This window comes from Mesocricetus auratus, unplaced genomic scaffold (assembly GCF_017639785.1).
Source record: "Mesocricetus auratus isolate SY011 unplaced genomic scaffold, BCM_Maur_2.0 contig_5815_pilon_obj, whole genome shotgun sequence".
Classification (NCBI taxonomy): Eukaryota; Metazoa; Chordata; class Mammalia; order Rodentia; family Cricetidae; genus Mesocricetus; species Mesocricetus auratus.
Genome location: NW_024435148.1, coordinates 3,375 through 22,318, shown reverse-complemented (window position 1 = coordinate 22,318; position 18,944 = coordinate 3,375). Strand labels below are relative to the sequence as shown.

Genomic DNA, 18,944 nt, shown 5'->3' with positions numbered 1-18,944 from the left:
TCTTTGTATTTACTCACCAACTGCTTAAAGAAGTTTCTTGGTGATAGTGAGGCAAGACTGATAAAAGTCTTCTCATGATATCCCATTCCATGGAAAGACATTATGAATGAACAAGGGGAAACTTGGTGTGATAATAATATGAACAATAAAGAAAACCCTCGCTCAACATACCTATCACACCCCAACCCTCAATGCTCAGGGGTCTTCTTGGAGTAGGGGTCAGAAAGAATGTAAGAGATGGAGTTGATGGATGACTTGAAGAAAAGACTGTGTTCCAGACACAGCAGGGCAGTTGCACAGGTGAACTCCCAGCAATTGTGACAGTATGAAAAATATCTGTGCAAACTCAAAGAAGACAAAACCCCAGCATGGAGGGGCAAGGTGGGCACAAAATCCCATTCCCAGCTGAGAAGCTTTTGGCCTTTATTGCTCCTAGGAGAGGAAGGGTCAGTTCTCTTCAGTGATATGACCGCTTGTTGATCAACCTCTAGGACAGATGCCTTCCCCAAGAGTAGCAGTTGGCTCATTCAAACTGGACTTGATGACAAGGAAAAGAAGAGAAAGCTTTAAGTTGGGTGGGTAGGGAGTTCAGAGTGGAGTTGAGGATGACATGTGAATATGATCCAAATGGGTTGGACAAAATACTCAAAGAATGATACACTGTTGTTAACAAGGAAAAAAGTTTATTAGGAGAGCTCTTCTTAATTTCTAGAAAAGAACTCGCTTGTCTTCTAATGTTTCTATCAAAGAAGAGGGCGGGTGCTGGAGAGATGGGTCAGCATTTAAGAGCACGGGATGCTCTTCCAAAGAACATGGGTTCATTTCCCAGATATCACATGTTGGGTCACAACCATTTGGAAGAGAAGTTTTAAAGGACTAAAAATGTTTGAGAGAAGCATGCCAGTGTGGATGGTGCTGTGTCTAGCCCACATTTAAGACATGCATGTGGTGCATGGACACACAGCCAGACAAAATACACATAAAATAAAACCAAGCTGAAGGAGGAGGAGGTCGAAAGAGTGGTCATGTGGGAAGTGAATTTTTGAGTTCAGAATGACTGAGGATGCCATTACATAATCACTAAAACATATATTTATCCCAAGGAAGTCAGAACAGAAAGGGGATTGGCTTCAAATGCAGTCCCCTGTGAAGCACTTCCCCAAGCAGGACCATAACCAGGGAGTGTGGGAGGTTGTAACTGCTGCTCACTGCCTATTGCTAGAACAGTATGAGCCTAACCATCCAGACCCCCGGCCATGAAAGAATCCCTTTCCCAAGGAATGGAAGTCATGTAAGGAATAGCCAAAATGGCTTGGCAGTGACTTGGCTAAGGACCAAGAGACAAAATTGGTTAACAGATTTTCTGTTATAGCTCTCATGTCACAGTACCAAAGTAACTAAAATATGGCCAAAACTAGAAGGGGGTATCTCTCCGAAGATTCTAAGACAAGTAGTCTCAAACATGGTGCCCATCCTTGCTGCACTTGCTTCATCCTTCATTGCTTTACCGATATACTCCTTGACCCCACACTACCCTCTGTCTGCATCAAACAGATAGCTCTTCACTTCCATTCTCCTCAGCTGCTGTTCCTTCTTCTGGCTATTATTCACCATCTTCCAGCTTACTCGGTTTGTTACATCAGCTTGTGTCTCCAGTGAAATATTCACATGCCTCTTCTTGTAACAAACAATTTCAGGAAAAAAAATCTGAGCTATTTCTTTCTGTCTGGGCTCTTTCTGTTTCTACTACTGTCCTCAGGCTCCAGCCCAGGGTCTCTTAGAACAGAGAAACCAATGTGATGCCCTCATCATACCTTCCATATAGTAGCTATGCCCCTTCCTTCTTTAGGGAAGTCAACACACTCGGCTTTTCTTTTGATTAATTTTGATTAATGGGGTGGAGATACAAAATGAATTATGCCCCTGCCCCATGGCCTAAATGGATTTTCTTCTAAGATAAACTAAGTTAGCAAAACCTAGTGTGGCATTTCTAGCTCCAACAACTGTTTGCTGATGCTATCTCCAACATCCCTGTGCTATGCTTTGTCTCTTTCTGCCTGAACCCAGGTTAATATAACTTAGCAGCCAGTGAGCTTACCTCATGAATGCTTATCATATGTTATTTCCTCAGGACTTTGAACCAAATTCCAGTATTGTTGTTTTGGGTTCCTGGCTTATCACAGTATGCAAATTTAATCCACTCTTTTGTCTTCTATAGCAAATGCTTATGAATAAATACACTTTATTCTGGAGAAGTCTTTACCCAGTTTGGAGTCCACCCACCCATGTGGATGCTAAAATCAGTTATTGCCTGCCTTTCTCCTGTTTCCTAGGCCCAGCTTAATTCTGAACTATGCTACCAAAGGACATTAGCTCAACTTTTGGTTTTGCCATGCACCACCAAGGTTATTACATTTTCAGATTTCTTTTTCTGACATTAATTTCCATTCCTTAGAATTTGATACCACACCACTGGATTGAAAGTACTCATCCTGAGTATTCCCAGTCGGGATGGAGAAGACTCTGACAGCCCTAACTTGCCAGGTTCCTGAAAATGACAGTATTGCACAATCTGGGAAAAGTAGATCTGTTTGAAAAGAAATCTTTAATTTCTGAAAGCTAAATGATGGCCAAGTGGATTATGCAAGATCAAACAGGGGGTTGCTCCTCTAATTGAGTGACAGTATATATACATCTGTCACTCAGCCCCAGCCATATCTCCTCAACAAGTCACAGAAGCCACTCACCTGGGGTCTCAGCAGGAACTGACATGCCAAGGTGAGTTCTCAGAACTTTCCCACATTTGCTCTTTGTAGATTCTGTTCCCCACCAGCATTCATTTTTGAGTTTCATGCTCTGTCTCTTTCCTGAATCTACTAGATGGATTGGAATTCGCTGGAGGCAGTACTTTTAGCATGAAGATTTGTTGTATGCTTCTGTGTGACTTCAGAGAAGGATAAATTCACTCTTCTAAAGATAGACTTCAGAGATATATAATGGTTATAAAGCCCCTACACACCTCTCTGCAAACTTTCTATAAAGTTGTGTTTCTGCTGGCAAGATTGGAATGAAATGTGCTTTATACTAATGGCCCAGTTACAAAGTCTTAGACAGTGGGATTCTAGTGAAACACGTGGAAATGGGGATCTAGATAATTCCCTGGAATCCAATGTATCACCTGTCACTAAATACATTTGTTACTGGCTTGCAAAGACATCTCAACATTGAAAAAGCATCCTGCACCCCAAGAAAAGGCATATTCATCCTTGTGTTTTCCTGGCCTTACAACAGGATGAAGCTATCTATTGCCATCATATTTTGTTTCTTGGTCCTGGGAGTTGACAGCCAAGGATGGTTCCAGTTCATGAAAGAAGCTGGTCAAGGTAAGGAAAAAGGATGGGAGCAGGAGGTTGTATCTGTGAGTTCCACGTCCTTACTGGAGCAGGGACCACGAACTTAAGGGCACACATGCTTGTGAAGTCTCCATGGACAGAGAAGCAGTGTCACACTTCCTATGTAGTTCTGAACTTTTCTGGTCAGTGTTGAACTTTTTCTATGAGGATCCCAAGCCTGTGCTCAGGTAGTATTTGTACAACAGCTTTCCCACAGGAATGTAGGAATATTCTGTACTTGAAAGATGCTGATTCACCACGTGAAGAGGGGGATTTGCTGCCCCTTTGTGGAAGATAATGAACAGCTCACTTCTACTTCTGGTGGCTGTGAAATGAAGTGTATCTCAAGTGTAGAATGTCCCACGCCAGGCAGAGGAGAACCCATGCAATCCCCCATCCACAGTGACAGGAGCCAAGGCCAATAGAGCAGTGAAAAGACATTGTCCAAAGAGCATTATGTGTGGAAAAATATTAATTTTTAAATTAATCTTGTGGTATTGGTGCCACATCTACTCTTTCAGTAAACTGAGGCACAAATCACACATAGGCCATCAAATAAAACCCCTGGAAGACCAGAGGTTAGCCCAGGTTATCCAGCTCCTCAGAATCCACTACACAGCTCCCAGAAGAGAGAGAGGACTTGATGGGCACATGCTCACTGTTTACCTGAGAAGCAGCAAGTCATGGGTTAGGGAGGGCAGCTCCTGTGAAGGAAGCTCCAGATCATCCACCACCCACAGAAGGGAATGACTGACTTACCTGGAATACAGGCTGCTGGAACAGAGACATGGAGTAGGATCTGTCACCAAGGGAAATACATCCCACCAGGCACAGCAGGATAAAAATTAAGTGAACCTAGGTAGTGGGTTTTGCCTCCCCCCTAACTTGTTACTTTTGAAGATAGTTCCCATTTATTGTTATCTGGGCATGATTATTTCGCTGCATAGCACACTGCTACTTCATTAGTTTAGAATTTAGCTGTCTGTGGCCCCGTCCTGAGGAGCAGAGAAGTGAGATGACGATACATTGAGTATCCTCCATGACGATCCCACATGCATTTTCTCGGTTTTCTGTATAATCTCCAAGGTGGCTAATACTCTTCCTTGCTCTGGGGAGGATGTAGAATTTGTAAACCCAGTGTGTCCTTTGCCACCTAGAGTCTCTGATCATCCAGCTGTCTCAGTTGGTATCTGAGAACTCACTGTTGTCTTCTCCTGAGGGAGTTCTGAGAACTTCTCAGGTTGAAACAGGCCCTGGACACTCCATGGACTCTGAAAATAACTGCACTCAGTTTGCCTGGATAGCAGTTTATCCCAATGCCTGTTCTATATGAAATCTTTGACTGCAGTGGAGGTTTTTTATACAAAAGGAAAAGCCATTTTATTGGCTACTAGCAGAACTCCATGCCATGTTTAAGAGACATTTCTTAACCAAAGTGAGCAGGAAATGCTGTAAATATTGAAGGATGCAAAATTACACAGACAATAGAAGAAGGAAATGAAGTTTGTAATGTCATACCAGAAAAAGTATATTTCATAGGCTTAACTTGAAATGAGATGAAAAACTGAAGAAGACTCTGAACAGGAAAGAAAAAAAAACTCACAGCAAACTAAATGTACGTGCAGAGTAGCGTACTGCCCACTTTCAGAGGCAGCAACTACATGCATTAGACTAGAGTGCACCATGGTAAAGCAATGGCAGATCACAGTGCAAATATATAGGCAATGACAGAGAAGGCAAGTAAATAAGTCAGAGCTTATGTGCATATGTGTTCCTTCATGCAGACTTATATTTCATGCAGTGAAGATTGTAGCACTTGGATATAGAGAGAGTTTTCTGTTCTGCCTGATCCAGCAGCTGTTTAGTCCCAATTAAACACACAGAGGCTTATATTAGTTATAAACTGTATGGCTTACAGCTCAAGCTTCTTATTGGCTAGCTCTCTCTTAATTATTAACCCATTTCTTTTAATCTAAGTATTTCCACGTGGTCTTATCTTACCAGAAAATGTTTGGGCCACATGCTTCCTCAACAGCTACATGGCATTTAATAATGACTCCTCTCTGGGTCCTCTCACCAGAATTCTCGTCTTGTAGCCCCACCTACTTCCTGCCTGGTCAGTGGACAATTAGTGCTTTATTCATCAACCAATAAGAGAAAACATATATACAGAAGGACGTTACCCATCACTTGGGATGCTAAGGCAGAAGGATGATGAGTTTCAGGCTGGTGAGCGTTACATAGAGATGTACTATGTCTCTAAAGGAAGGGATAGAAAAAGAAGGAAGGGGAGAGGAGGAAGGGAAGAGGCCTCATGTTCCTATACCTTAAGAAGTTTCCCTTTACCATTTTAGAGAGAGTTTAATTATCATATGATGAAACATCCCCTAGAGATCTTCTCTCCTCAGTACACTTTTTGTGCAGCCAAGACCAACAGCAACAGAGATAAGATAAGAATTTATCAGAATAAAACTTGCTCTAATACACTTTTCTTGCACATCCATGGGGAAGTAAGAACTATTGAATTCAAGGCAATAACATTTCTGTGGGCTTGTGAAAGGCTGAGTTGAAAGGAAGATTTAACGCTCAGTTTTGGCTAAACACAATCTTATTCACAATTCTCTTCCCTCTCCAGGGACTAGAGACATGTGGAGAGCTTACTCTGACATGAGAGAGGCCAACTGGAAAAACTCAGATAAATACTTCCATGCACGCGGGAACTATGATGCTGCCCAAAGGGGACCAGGAGGAGCCTGGGCTGCTAAAGTGATCAGGTAACAGAGGTTTCAGTGAGCAGAGCTTGAGTGCTTTGGACAGTCAGGAGGGGGATGTCTTCTACATCCTGTGCCTTCCTCTTTTCTGTGCATTGTACTGAGAGAGGATGGCAGTGATACATGATCCCATCCTCTCTCATGAGGGTGACATCCTGCACAGAGCAGGTGCTCACTCAGGCAGCACTTCTCTGTCCCTGACTTTCCTGGGCTCCTCTTAAGCCTTCTCTTGAGAGACAGGAGTCCAGAGCATGGGGTTACTTCCTTCAGCATAATTATGGCTCTTCTTCTTCTCTGTCTTAAATACAGTGATGCCAGAGAGGGTATTCAGAGATTCACAGGACGTGGAGCAGCGGACTCAAGAGCTGACCAGTTTGCCAACGAATGGGGCCGGAGTGGAAAAGACCCCAACCACTTCCGACCTGCTGGCCTGCCTAGTAAATACTGAGTGTTGTCTTCATGCTGTTCCCAGTCATGGGTACAGAAGCACTTACTCGATTGAGTTAGTTCCTAAACTCCGGATCTGTAACCACCCCAAAATGTTAAATAAATACTTGTGAAATGCCACATGTCTCTGTCATTTTGAAAGAGCACAGGGCATTTGAATTGGTTTGTAACTGCACATGTCTATACATATGCCAAAACATGTATTATGAATTACATCAAAAACAGGCAGATAGCATGAAAGCCCTGTATATGATTTCAGTTATAAAGTTGAAAGCTAGATAAAATACAACACATTCTTTGCTGAGAATGTAGCCTAATAACAGAGTGATTGCCTAGCATGCATTAAATCCTAACTTCCATCCCCATGCCCTCCCCATTAAACATCAGTAAATTCTTATTTAGCAAAATATAACTAAAAAGACCGAAGTCGAAATCAATACCATCCTGTAACTGTCGCAATAGATTTACATTTTCCTCAAAGAAGACCTCAGATCGAGATGTTTCTATAGATAATTTTACCCCTTCAAAAAGACAAATCCATCCTATTTTGTAAACATAGTTCAGGAGAGATGACAAAATATTTTATGACCATTTTATCTGGGACCAGAAATCTCGGGTACCTCCCTTCCCACAACCTGAAAGAAATTATGAAAAAGAAAAGTGCACTGATCTATGGAGGATTGACTCCAGCAGTGACCAGCTCCTGGCTTAAGGTATAACCTGGATGTAGGAGTGAACCCCACAAAGCTATCCACCCATGATGGTGGAGACATGTAAACTGACACAGGTAGATATAAAAGTAAGTGAAAGAAGAAGGAACCTCCCTTTTCTCCTGGAAGCCAGCCATGCTTCTAACTCCTGGTCTGTGCGACTATCTCTCTCTCTCTCTCTCTCTCTCTCTCTCTCTCTCTCTCTCTCACTCTCTCTCTCTCTCTCTCTCTCTCTCTCTCTCTCTCTCTCTCTCTGGTGAATAAATATATTGTTATCCATATAGCATCGAATATCATTTATACCTGGGGCTGCTGCTTTTACACAATCCCTGAAGATCCTTAAATCTTGGAAATTGGGTTCTATTATGCCGTGTAGTTTCTTTTCCAAACCACACCCTTTCCTGGGTCATGTTCATGAAGATGGCCTCTTTCTATCTGGGCAGCTATATCCTCTATCATTAGCTACCTTCTCAAATTCTGCTCTCATACTGGTCACTTCCTTGGCTCAGTGGTCTAGCCCCATGAGTTCTTAGTTCTTGCATCTCTCACCTTCGCCTTCCTTGAAGCATTTTGTTGTAAACAGCACTCTCCCCGTCATCCTGGTGCCAGAGCCCCTTTGGCCTCAAATGAACATGCAGGACACTATATTAATTATGAAGCTGTTGGCCATTTGCTATTGTTTCTTATTGGCTAGCTCTGACTTAATTATTAACCCATAACTGCTAATCTGAGTATTTGCATGTGGTCTTCTGTTACCACAGAAAGGGTCCACAACTCTAACTCCTCTTGCATTCTTCATGATAACTGGCTGTGCCTCCGTTTCCCAGAGGTGGCTTGGTCCACCTCTGGAAACCTGGCCATTGTCTTATGAGCTGCCAGGACAAGCCATCTGCATGTTTTCTGTGATGCCCTCTGCTTCTCTCTCTCTCTCTCTCTCTCTCTCTCTCTCTCTCTCTCTCTCTCTCTCTCTGTCTCTCTCTCATTATCTCTCTCTCTTTATAGCAGGGTTTTGGTATGTAGCCCAGGATAGATTTCAAGTATTAATCTTCTGTTATAACTTATCAATTGCAGGGATTATCGATGAGTGTCAAAATTCCATGCTCCATTTTTTTTTAAGAAAGTGGCATCATAAATTACCCAGACAGACTTTAACATATGGGGTTAGGGCATCATCACCTCTCAGATGTCTCTCTCTCTCTCTCTCTCTCTCTCTCTCTCTGTCTCTCTCTCTCTCTCTCTCTCTCTCTCTCTCTGTCTAACACACACACACACACACACACACAGGCACTGAACTCATACAATTTGTACTGGTAAGTGTTCCTGTGGGCCTGACTCATGATCGCATCCTCACTACACACTCTTACCATTATGCAGTGCTGACTTTTAAGGCGTCCCCTGAACTCGCTGGTTCTTTGCTGTGTCACATCGTCTTCCATGTCTCCTGTTTCAGAGATGCATTCCTCTCTCCACCCCTCCCTGCTCCAAGTTTGATATCATGTAGGCTGCAAGCATGTGCCCTGCTCCCTGTGTCATTCTTTAGCTTTTGCTTGGTGTCACCTCCACATTAGAACCTCTCTCAGAACTGTGAAATAACCTGCAGTCCTGGAGTTCCTTGTTCTCTTCCACCACATACCTAACAACGTTTATAACAAGTGATGTATTTGGCTATTTAAGGCCTTTGCAAATCCGATTGCTGCAGGAGTGTAGAGGCTGTGTCTCTTTAGTTCTCTGTTGCATATTCAGGAAATCTGAGGATGACAGACACTGATGAGGCTTCAGGGAAAGGGGACACTTGTTTAGTTAGGGTGTAAACTGCTGCAGCCACTATGGGAAGTGGTATAGAAGTTCCTCAACAAGCTAGAAACACACACAAGCTTATGGTCAGCTATAGATTTCACTGGAATGAACCCAAAGGACTCTTTATTCTACTATAGGGACATCTGTTCATCCCTGTTCTTTGTTGCTCTATTCAGGGGAGCCAGGGTGCACAGTCAGTCTAAGATGTCCCTTAACTGATGAACGGTTAATAAATATTGTACTACATGTGCACAAGGGGATATTATTTACTGCTAAAAAGGAAATTATGAAATTTGCAGGTAAATAGTTAGAACTAGAAACAGAAAGAGAAAGAAAATCATTCCATGTTCTCTCTCCCATGTATATTAGCTTTGAATCTTAAATATGTATGTTTCATTGGGAATAGATAGTTGGGCAACTAGTAAGAGACTATCGGGGATGAGAAACTCTTTGAAAAGAGGAGATATAGGATGTAATGACAGGGAAAAGGAGAATAATGAAACAGGAAACAATGGGGTAGGGGATGAAATGGCAGGGAACATGGAAACCTCTTGTAGAAGCATCCTAAAATATATATGTGTAGAGAGTTTAAATGGAATCTGTTATAGGGTGCTATAACAGAGGTAGCAATACCCCAATTAGACACTTCATGTTACCAATTAAAAGTCAAGTACCAGGAAAGATCCTTGAGCTGTTTATTGACCACTGCAATCCCATACACTCCCAAGCACTATAGACTATTGCCCTCATTCTTAATTACTCTCCAGAATTGAGTATGAGACTCTTGAGCACAAAATACGGAGAAAATAAGATAGTGGTGACCTTGTAGCTTCACGACAACTGGCTAGGTTTCAGAGTGCTACAGAGTCAAAGGCCCTAGGGAAGAAACTTCTACTCTTATTCTTACTCTTATTCTGCTAAATGGACATAGTATTAAACCATCTCCTTAGTTATTATTGCCTTTGCTGACTCATATACTTTAAATAAAACTTAACCATTTTAAGTTGACTTTCAGTTAAATATCAGTTTTTAAACAAAAGTTTACAAGATTGTTGTGAACCACTGTATTTACCTAACAAAATACTTTCAGAGCATAACGTGAACAAAAGAATAACTACTGTTAAGTTAGTACATTTTCCAGCTTACAAACATCTGTCACTTTGACATAGAAAACATTTATTTGCCCTTCACTAAGAAAATGAATATTTTTCCTTTCCCATTACTTGATGCTTTACAATATTCTGAAATATGCATATCTAGGTTTTCTACTTGTTTTCATTGTAATTTCATTAAAAATCACTTAATTATAAAGGGAGCTAGCTAGAGTAATGCAGCCACTCAAGCACCCAGATCTGCAGTCCATAGATTTCAATGAAATTCTAATTTGTTACAATAGCCATTCTGAATCTGTGGAGCATTGCTTTACGATTTTATATGCATGCTATCAATTACATTTTATACACTAATGCACTGTGTGTGTGTGTGTGTGTGTGTGTGTGTGTGTGTGCTTGTGTATATATAGGGGTTGGGGATGCAAGACAGAGTTAAGGCTAGAAAAACAGCTTAATATCCAGCCATGGCTCATGTGATCTTTCCCAGAATTCTCCATCCTTCTCCTATCATCTTTTAGTATTCACCTTTATAACTGTTAAATATATATTCATCCTTATGTTTCCACTCTGAGCCATGTTAGGTACAGGGTTATGACAGAATGACTATGATTTTTACTATCAGTGCTGAGTAGTCCTGTTTCTTAACCTGTGAATGACTTGATGAGAAATGATTCCTAGGGAGTGGGTAAAACCAACCACAACTTTCAAAACCACAAATAATCTAGCACTAGTACAAAGGGCTGGCAAGCTCCGAGTGAGCATCAGAGAAGCCTGAGTACCTTAATATTCGTAATATTCGTCACAGACATACCAGGACAAAATGGTGCCTGTTTGTATGTTTGGGTTGTGGTAGAAAAGTGCATACATCTGTCATTTAAACAAACTCTGATATCCTGGAAGAATCATGAACATTCAATACCGGTAGTATTTAATTGTGTGTGTGTGTGTGTGTGTGTGTTTCAGTGTGCATGTGTGACTGCATGTACACTAATCATACACATGTATACATGTGTATATCTACAGTCACAAGCATACTCCTTGGGCCTGGTTTAGTTTTTGAGGTAGTAGGGCTGGAAGAGAGTTGTCAGGGGAGAATGCAGGCCAACTCCATTTAAAGCTATCCAGGTAAAAAAAAATCACCATTATGACAATTCCCTTCCATTCAGGAAGCATTAACACCTCAGCCACCGGAAACATAAGGACTCTGAAAAAATCCCAATTGCACCCTGCCTGAGGCCTCCCCTCTCTCCTCAGGACAGTGCAAGCACATGCATATTGACACCACCCTGCATCTGCAAGCCACAGCCAGGAGTCTGTGGCTAGAAAAGTTCCCACTGCTCTCTGAGGGCCTGTCCCACAAGGCTCCTGGCTGCACAGGGAATCAGGGGGACAGGCTGCCTTGCTCACCTTGGAGATGTTTTCCTGGTCATTAAGGACTGCAGATTGCAGCCCTTGTTCTGAATGAAGTCCTCACTGGGCCCATAGGACACCAAGCTCCAGTGTGCATTCCTCCTGAGCTTGGGGTTGGATGACAGACAGCACTAGGTTGTGTTCTCATCATCGACTGCCCAGCTGATAGCCCCAGGCGCTGACACTGGCTCAGCAAGCCACCTGGGCACCTCAGAGAATGCAAGCCACTCCAGTCCCGTTTGAGCATCAACAATGGTGGTGAGGCCTAGCCTTGAACAGCAGTGACAAGCTGGTGGCTAAAACGACCATCAGGCAGAGGCTGGGGATCTACTGCCTCAGCTCCTGGTTCCAGGTGGAGGAGCCTGAAGCAGTGCCTCCCACTATGGTCTCCTTCGGGCCTGGCTCACAGCAGCAAATGCTTCGAGAAGTGGCTCACTCCGGGGACACACATGGGACACGCGAGCATTCATGGGAGAGCCAAGTAAGTCACAGGAGCTGGAGCGTCCCTGGCAGGCAAGGTGGAGTTCTGGAGGACTGCCCCCACCTGCCTTGTTCCTCTGATCTGGCCATTCCTAGAGACCCCGACCCCAGCTCAAGGAAGTTCCCTATATTTCTGCAAGGCCACGCCCCTTACCAACAGCCTCGCCTTCCCCTCTCCTCTGGGAGCTGAGATTTTGGGGCAGGAAGCTGTGCACTTGAGTTGCACGTGGCAGGAAGTTCACCACGACGGCACTGAGGGTCTTTTCTCTTCAGCTTCCAAATCGCAGGGGAAATAGATAGTGACTGCCAAGCCACAAGGGGACGTCCTCTGGAGGGAACCACAGAGCAGCCTCTTGTCTGAGGAAGGCTGGAGACTGCTGAGTGTTGCTAATGTTGGAAGAAGCTTCTGATTGAGTTGGGAGCTCAACTTGTACTGTCATATTTCATGAATATAATACATATATGCAAGTGGTACTGTAAAATCTCTTTAAGAAGATGTATAAAACCATAATCCAATATGAAGTGTGCTAGGATTTTCTGGGTAAAGATTTTGGTCCTGTAGATAAAGTTTAAATTATTTGTTCTGAACAGGCCTGTGTGTGGAGAATACATATCCAATGTCAGTAACTCTTTCAAATGTAGTGTTTTTCATCCTGCCTCATTACCTTGTCATGAGGAGGATTGAGAGTTTTGAGAAGTAACAGGGACAAACATAGCATGCCTTCTTCAATATGCAAATATCTAGAGTGGAAGATGGGCTGGACATGGGTCACTGGTGAGAACTGTCCATGTGTCAGTCTTCCACCTGCTTTAGGAGAGGTCAAGGCAGAGTCACCTTTAGAACAGAGGTTTTCCTCTCAGCCAGCTCCTTGCAGCAGTGGCCAGACTCCTTTGGGACAGACTGTCAGTATACAGATTAGCTCCACTCTCTTCCAAATCATCTGGCTAAATCTGCATCACTCAGTAAGAAATCCACCCTAGCAATGAAACTATACCTGAATTTTCTACTATGAGGGAAATAGGTTATCTGATTTACCTGATTATTACAGGGCTCTTATAGTTCAGAAATTTTGCAATTACGTGGTGACCGAAAGAAAACTCCATAAGAAGGTGCTTAGAGCATTATTGCTTTCAAAAATAATTTGAAAATCTAGTGTAGTGGTTCAGGCCTGTAACCTCAGCCCAGGGAGGATATGCATTTTAGGCCATGCTTGGCTCTATGAGTTCTAGAATAAACTGACCTACAGTCCAATAAAATAACAACAAACAACAAAATATAAAACACAAACAAATAAGCAGCAGATTTCCATGGAGAAAATACTCCAGTAATATGAATAAAGACATTACAATAGCAAGACTTTAAAGTATACTACTCTGTACAAGGTCGAGCCCAGAGAAGCCTGGAATTAGGAGACAGGAGACAAGAGAAAGGAATAGCAAGACAGGCTTTCTGATCAAGCTGTGAAGTTTTATTTTTCTCAGCCACATTATATAGTGGTTAGGGTGGGAGGCTAGGTAAGGCGGGCTAATCAAAGAGAGGGGTCGTTGCCTGGTAACCAGACCACAGAATGTTCTTATTCATGGGTCACTAAAGGTGAGCAGGATAGCAGGTGAAGATAAGCAGGATGCTAGCAGGGTGAAGAGGTGGCAGGAGGAGAGGTAACGAAATGACCTAACTTTGGCCTGTTCTCTTATTTACTATCAGCTCTTCCTGTGAACCCAAGTGCTATTTATTAGAAAGTGGGGGAGGTGAAGAGGTTGTTTAGCTGCCAAATTGCAGAGTGTTCTCTTTTTTAGCTATCTTCCTGTTGATTCATTAGGGGATGAGTGAAGGATAACAGGGCTGCTTGTGTGGGCCTTTGGCAGCCTTCAAGGTTTAGTTATAATGATTGCTCTGGCATATTTTGGCCATGCAGCCAAAAACCATAAAGAGGGGAAGTTCTCCTCTGATGGCTGTCAGGCTTCTCTACTGTTTATTCAGCCCCAGCTCCAATAGCAAAAGTCATATGCTTCCCATACTCCGAGTGGACCTTTTCCATCTGCTAACCCTTCCTGCAAATTCTCTCACAGATATAACCATAGGTATACCTATATAATTTCCTAGGTGATGCTAAATCAAGTGAAGTTGACAATGTATTGATACCACACCTTATTAACATCTCTCCACTGTTTGACTGTTCTATGTCTTTCTTTAGCTGTGGTTTGAAAAGTCAGTTTTCTAGGCAATGTTTCCTGAAGCCATTATCAACAGCAGCAATATATGCCATGAATGGAAAGAGAACTGCTGTCCAAATGAACCTACATGTATTAGAAATTCCAATGCTTATACCTGAATTTATAGCCTTAGTTTCTTCTTTATACGTTTTATTTTCATTGAAACGAAATAAAAATCTTCTAAATATTGTTAGGATATAATATGATATTTTACTAAATACACACATAATGGATAGTTTACATCAGCTTAATTACAAATCGACTGCCTCTACATTCTATCATGGCTTTGTGTAAAAACATTTTAAAGCTCATATTTACTACATTAAAATAAACACCATAATGTGCCATTAGTAACTACAGTTACTGCATGGTGCAACATAACACAGCATGGGAATTTCTTTACTATAACCTTGCATCCCCTGATACATAATCTTGAACTAATCAGGAAACAAACTGCTGAGAGCTCTGCCCTCCTGCATTGCCATCAGAATCCAGCTTCTTCAGAAATTTTGAGTGAAGGACTGAAGACAAGCCGATCAAGATTCCTCCTGGTCTTGGGAGGCAGCTGGGGAGTGCAGGAGTCTGAGTCAATAACAATAATATGACTTTCTCAATGTTGGTTTAAAGATTAGACTCAAATCAAGTTTAACTTTATAGAGCATCACAATGATATACTTCTGCAAGATACATCATGGTTTGAAAGATTATGCAATCTCCTGAAGCTACACCACCCACCAGCTCAAGACCATAAGTCTCTGGATGACTTCACATTATATTGGTGACACTGCACATAGATGTTGTTTGAATCTTGGTAAGAGTTTCAGAATGAGGCCAAATGATTCTCTGTGTTTGATTTACTTTTCCTTATAGCTAGTGATGTTGAACAATTTCTACACATTTTTGAATGCTTGTATGTTCACCTTTTGAAAATTGCCTTTTCAATTTCTGTATGCATGTATTCTTTTGTTTGTTTCATGTTTTTCTTATAGATTCTAGTTATTTACCAAATTTCAGTAGCCTAAGTTTCTCTCCAATTCTTTAAGCTGCTTTTCACTTTATTTTTTCCTTTCCTTTTAGAAGATTTTAACTTCACACAGTTCATTGTCATTCTTGATGAATCCTGAGCTATCTACATAGAGTTTTTAAAATAATTGATAAGAATGTATCTCGCTTAAATAAGAAAGCTTTCCAAGCTGTTGCATTCATACCGCTTGTTTGTTCTCCAGTTCTCACCATCTGCCATGTGGTTTCATCTACTTGTAAGATGAGCATAAAGGTACTACCTACTGCAGAGGGTGGCAGAGCAGGCACTAAAAGAAAAGCACGGTGCATTCAGTGTGCTTTACCTCATACTCTCCTAGTAAAAGACATCTCAAAACAATCAGTGGACTTAGAATTTCCATCAAAAAATACTCTAGCATAAGCAGAAAATGATGAAAAATCCCCCTCTGATAAGTGTGACTTTAAAATACTAACATCTAAAGTGTCTGACTACAAAGTATAACTTCTTTTCAGACCCTAGTCTTGAAAAGTTTCTTTGCTTATTCCCAAATATCATTTGAAAATGTAAAAGTGCATAATAGATGATGAAATTCTGCATGGAGAAAATCGATATGGATAGTGAGAACAAGCTTTTACATGAAATGAATAAAGAGGGACAAATTTAAAGCTGTCTTCTTTATCAAGATATTCCCTTGTGCATTATTTTCTTTAAAAAAATAACATAGCAGCGGGGCACTGGTGGCACCTGCCTTTAATCCCAGCACTCGTGAGGCAGAGGCAGGCAGGCCTCTCTGTGAGTTTGAGGCCAACCAGGTCTACAGAGTGTGTTCCAGGACAGCTTCCAAAACAATACAGAGAAACCCTGTCTTGAAAAGAAAAAAAACAACATAGCTTTTATTTTTTAAAATAGGAAATGTTTTCTTTCTGGTTTAAATAATGTGCTGTAGATCTAAATAAATATTTCCTATTAGATATGAACGGGCAAAGAAGTTGTGTTTGGCAAAACTATACTATAATATTTAATCATTTTCTTAATAAATACCATGTGACAGAGAGAAGGTAATGTCCAACAAAATGGCTGCCATTGAATATTTTGCTGTAAGTGATTGGGGCAGATATTTGGATGATATTTTTACTTATTTATATTTTTAAGACACAGTTTCTCTGTTTAACATTTCTGGCTGCTCTGAAACTCTCTTTGTAAAACAGGCTGCCCTCAGATTCACAGAGATCTTCCATCCTCTACCTCCTGAGTGCTGAGATTAAAGACATGTTATACTATTGCCTAGTAGAAGGTTGTTAAATGGGTAAAACATTTTTAAGATGTATTTAGAACACCATTAATTACTCTCCGTTTCCTATATCAAAGTATGAACTTTTTTACTCTTTAAAAATGTGGTACATTTGAATATCTGAATATGGATTTCATTTCTTTACCCAATCACATCTTTACTAAGAATCCAGATACACTTTACTTCTGAGCAAATCACTTATGGTCAGTTTCCAAAATGTTCACTTGGGTAACAAAATAATGTATTGCCCAATTTATATACAGGTGTGTTTTGCTACTTTGACTGTGCAGTCACAGATACCAGTGCAAAAGAATCTTTTCTGACAATACAGCTGGAGACAAAAAAGATTATTCACTTCCACATGGTTTCATCAGGCAGAATGGATGATGGACAGCAACATGGAATGGAGTCATAGCACAGTCCATGGAGGTCTTTTGAGGAGGTTCTATTCTGGACTGATGTCTTCAGGGCTGAGAAAGCAACCAGCCAAACAGCCCCAGGTCTGACCCTATGTGGGGTGTGTGGACTCTGGGAAGTTAACTACCCAATGACATTAAAGACAAGACAGAGACATGTGGTCATAACAGCAGGGCTCCCAGTAAATACTGAAGGCCATGGTTTATTGAAGCAACATCTTAAGTAAGCATCCAAATGTGGGGGTAATGGCAGAAGACATCTATTATCATGTATACAGGGTTGATAGGAAATATTCAGTTTAATCCTAGAGACACTCCTAAATAGCATGTAACCAAGCCCTCAGGCACCCACAGCAGCATGTCTCACTAGCCCTCATGGTGGGTGTAAATTTGTCCTGGCTCAGGTCTTTTGTTAGACCGAATAGGAGTTGTTCCCCACTGAGGCCAGATTTCAGGCAGTATTCTGAAAGACAATAGAAGTTCTGATCTCTTAGAACTTGTGGCTGAGTAGAACATGTGTCCAAAATATTATGCAGGCCCTAACAACTCCACCTGCTTAAATTAATAAAATAGTACCAGTGCTTCTGCAATAGGACAGAGGGCTGTGGCTGTCCTAGGTGGCCTCTTCCACCTACCAGTGTTAACTTATCTTTGAATTACAAATTCAGGCATGTGTGCTCTGTTTTAGGTCACCTGGAGGCAAGAAGACTTTACCTATCCTTGGCAGGAACAAGGAACTTTAGGGGGTGGAACATAGACCAATGCCATGTACCTCTAAGCCAGTTTTTCAATAGAGCTCACCACAAAGCCTCACAATGCTAAGCAGCATTTATATTTTACAGCTGCAACAATCTCCTGCATAAGGAAAGGATGAACCAAGTTAAAATGCCCTTTTGAAACCGGTATGGGAATGAATGTCTCGAGTACCTCTGGCTATATCAAAGTCCAAATCTGCCTCTCTAATCACATTGTACCCAAAGACTTATAAGCTACACAACACATTCCTGTAACAATGAGCTCTGACCACTTAAAACCATAAACACTTGCATAGCACAACAAAGGTTACAAACATGTACAATTCCCATGTGAGTAGTGACAACAAACATACAAATTGGGTGGGTTACAATTCTCATCATTTCAATTCAATCCAAGGACAATAAAATGTTCTCATGTCGGGTAGAGTATAAATAACTCCACAATTTTAAACTTTTTCCTTTTCTCTTTCTAAAGTCCAATGCCCCTTGAACTATTTCCTGTTCCCTATGTATTGTCCAATGTTCTGCTAGCAGTAAAGTTCCAAAATCAAGTTTGAAATATCACAATCCTTGAATATTAGCTGCAAAACTTTTTGTCCATTTCCTGTTCAAATATTTAGGAGGGGGGGCTTTTGCCACTCATCCAATTCATAATAGTGTTCAATTGTTATATATGAGTACTTTTTTACCCAAAAGAAAACTGGGAAAATGAGTTCTTTGTTTCAAGGTGTGGTGAGGGCAAACAGCTATTCATCTAGTCCCTTGTCAACTCCAGGATGAAAACTCACAGGTCTGGGAAGTTGATACAGCAGGCCTGTTGATAAACTGGAAATCTTGAACATACTGTTTCCTTTATTTCTTGGACTGTAGGTTCCATGACATCAAGGGTCATGAACACCGGTTCATCCAGTCATACTTGAACTGGCTTGGGCAGGCCCCTGCAGTTTCAGTTCCAGTTTTTGCCTGCTCCATGCATCTCACCAAATGTTCTAGCAGCCACTAAGATTCATTCTCCTCCTTCAAGAAAACACAGACATGTCCTTGACCCCAAATTAGGACAGGGTGGGGTGACCTCTACTGTCTAGTTCATGGATCTCTCCATTTGTCCTGAGCATACATCACTTTGAGTCCCATCACTCCAGAATC

At 41.5% G+C, this 18,944-nt stretch overlaps 1 protein-coding gene across 1 annotated transcript; it reads left to right on the top strand.

Moving 5' to 3' along the window:
* Window positions 1-2,711: 2,711 nt before the first annotated feature.
* On the top strand, window positions 2,712-6,730 carry LOC121138693 (serum amyloid A-3 protein-like). Its single transcript, XM_040741336.1, has 4 exons — window positions 2,712-2,778; window positions 3,292-3,383; window positions 6,028-6,166; window positions 6,473-6,730. The coding sequence occupies exons 1-4, from the start codon at window positions 2,771-2,773 to the stop codon at window positions 6,609-6,611; spliced, it is 378 nt and encodes a 125-aa protein (XP_040597270.1). The 5' UTR covers window positions 2,712-2,770; the 3' UTR covers window positions 6,612-6,730.
* Window positions 6,731-18,944: the final 12,214 nt, after the last annotated feature.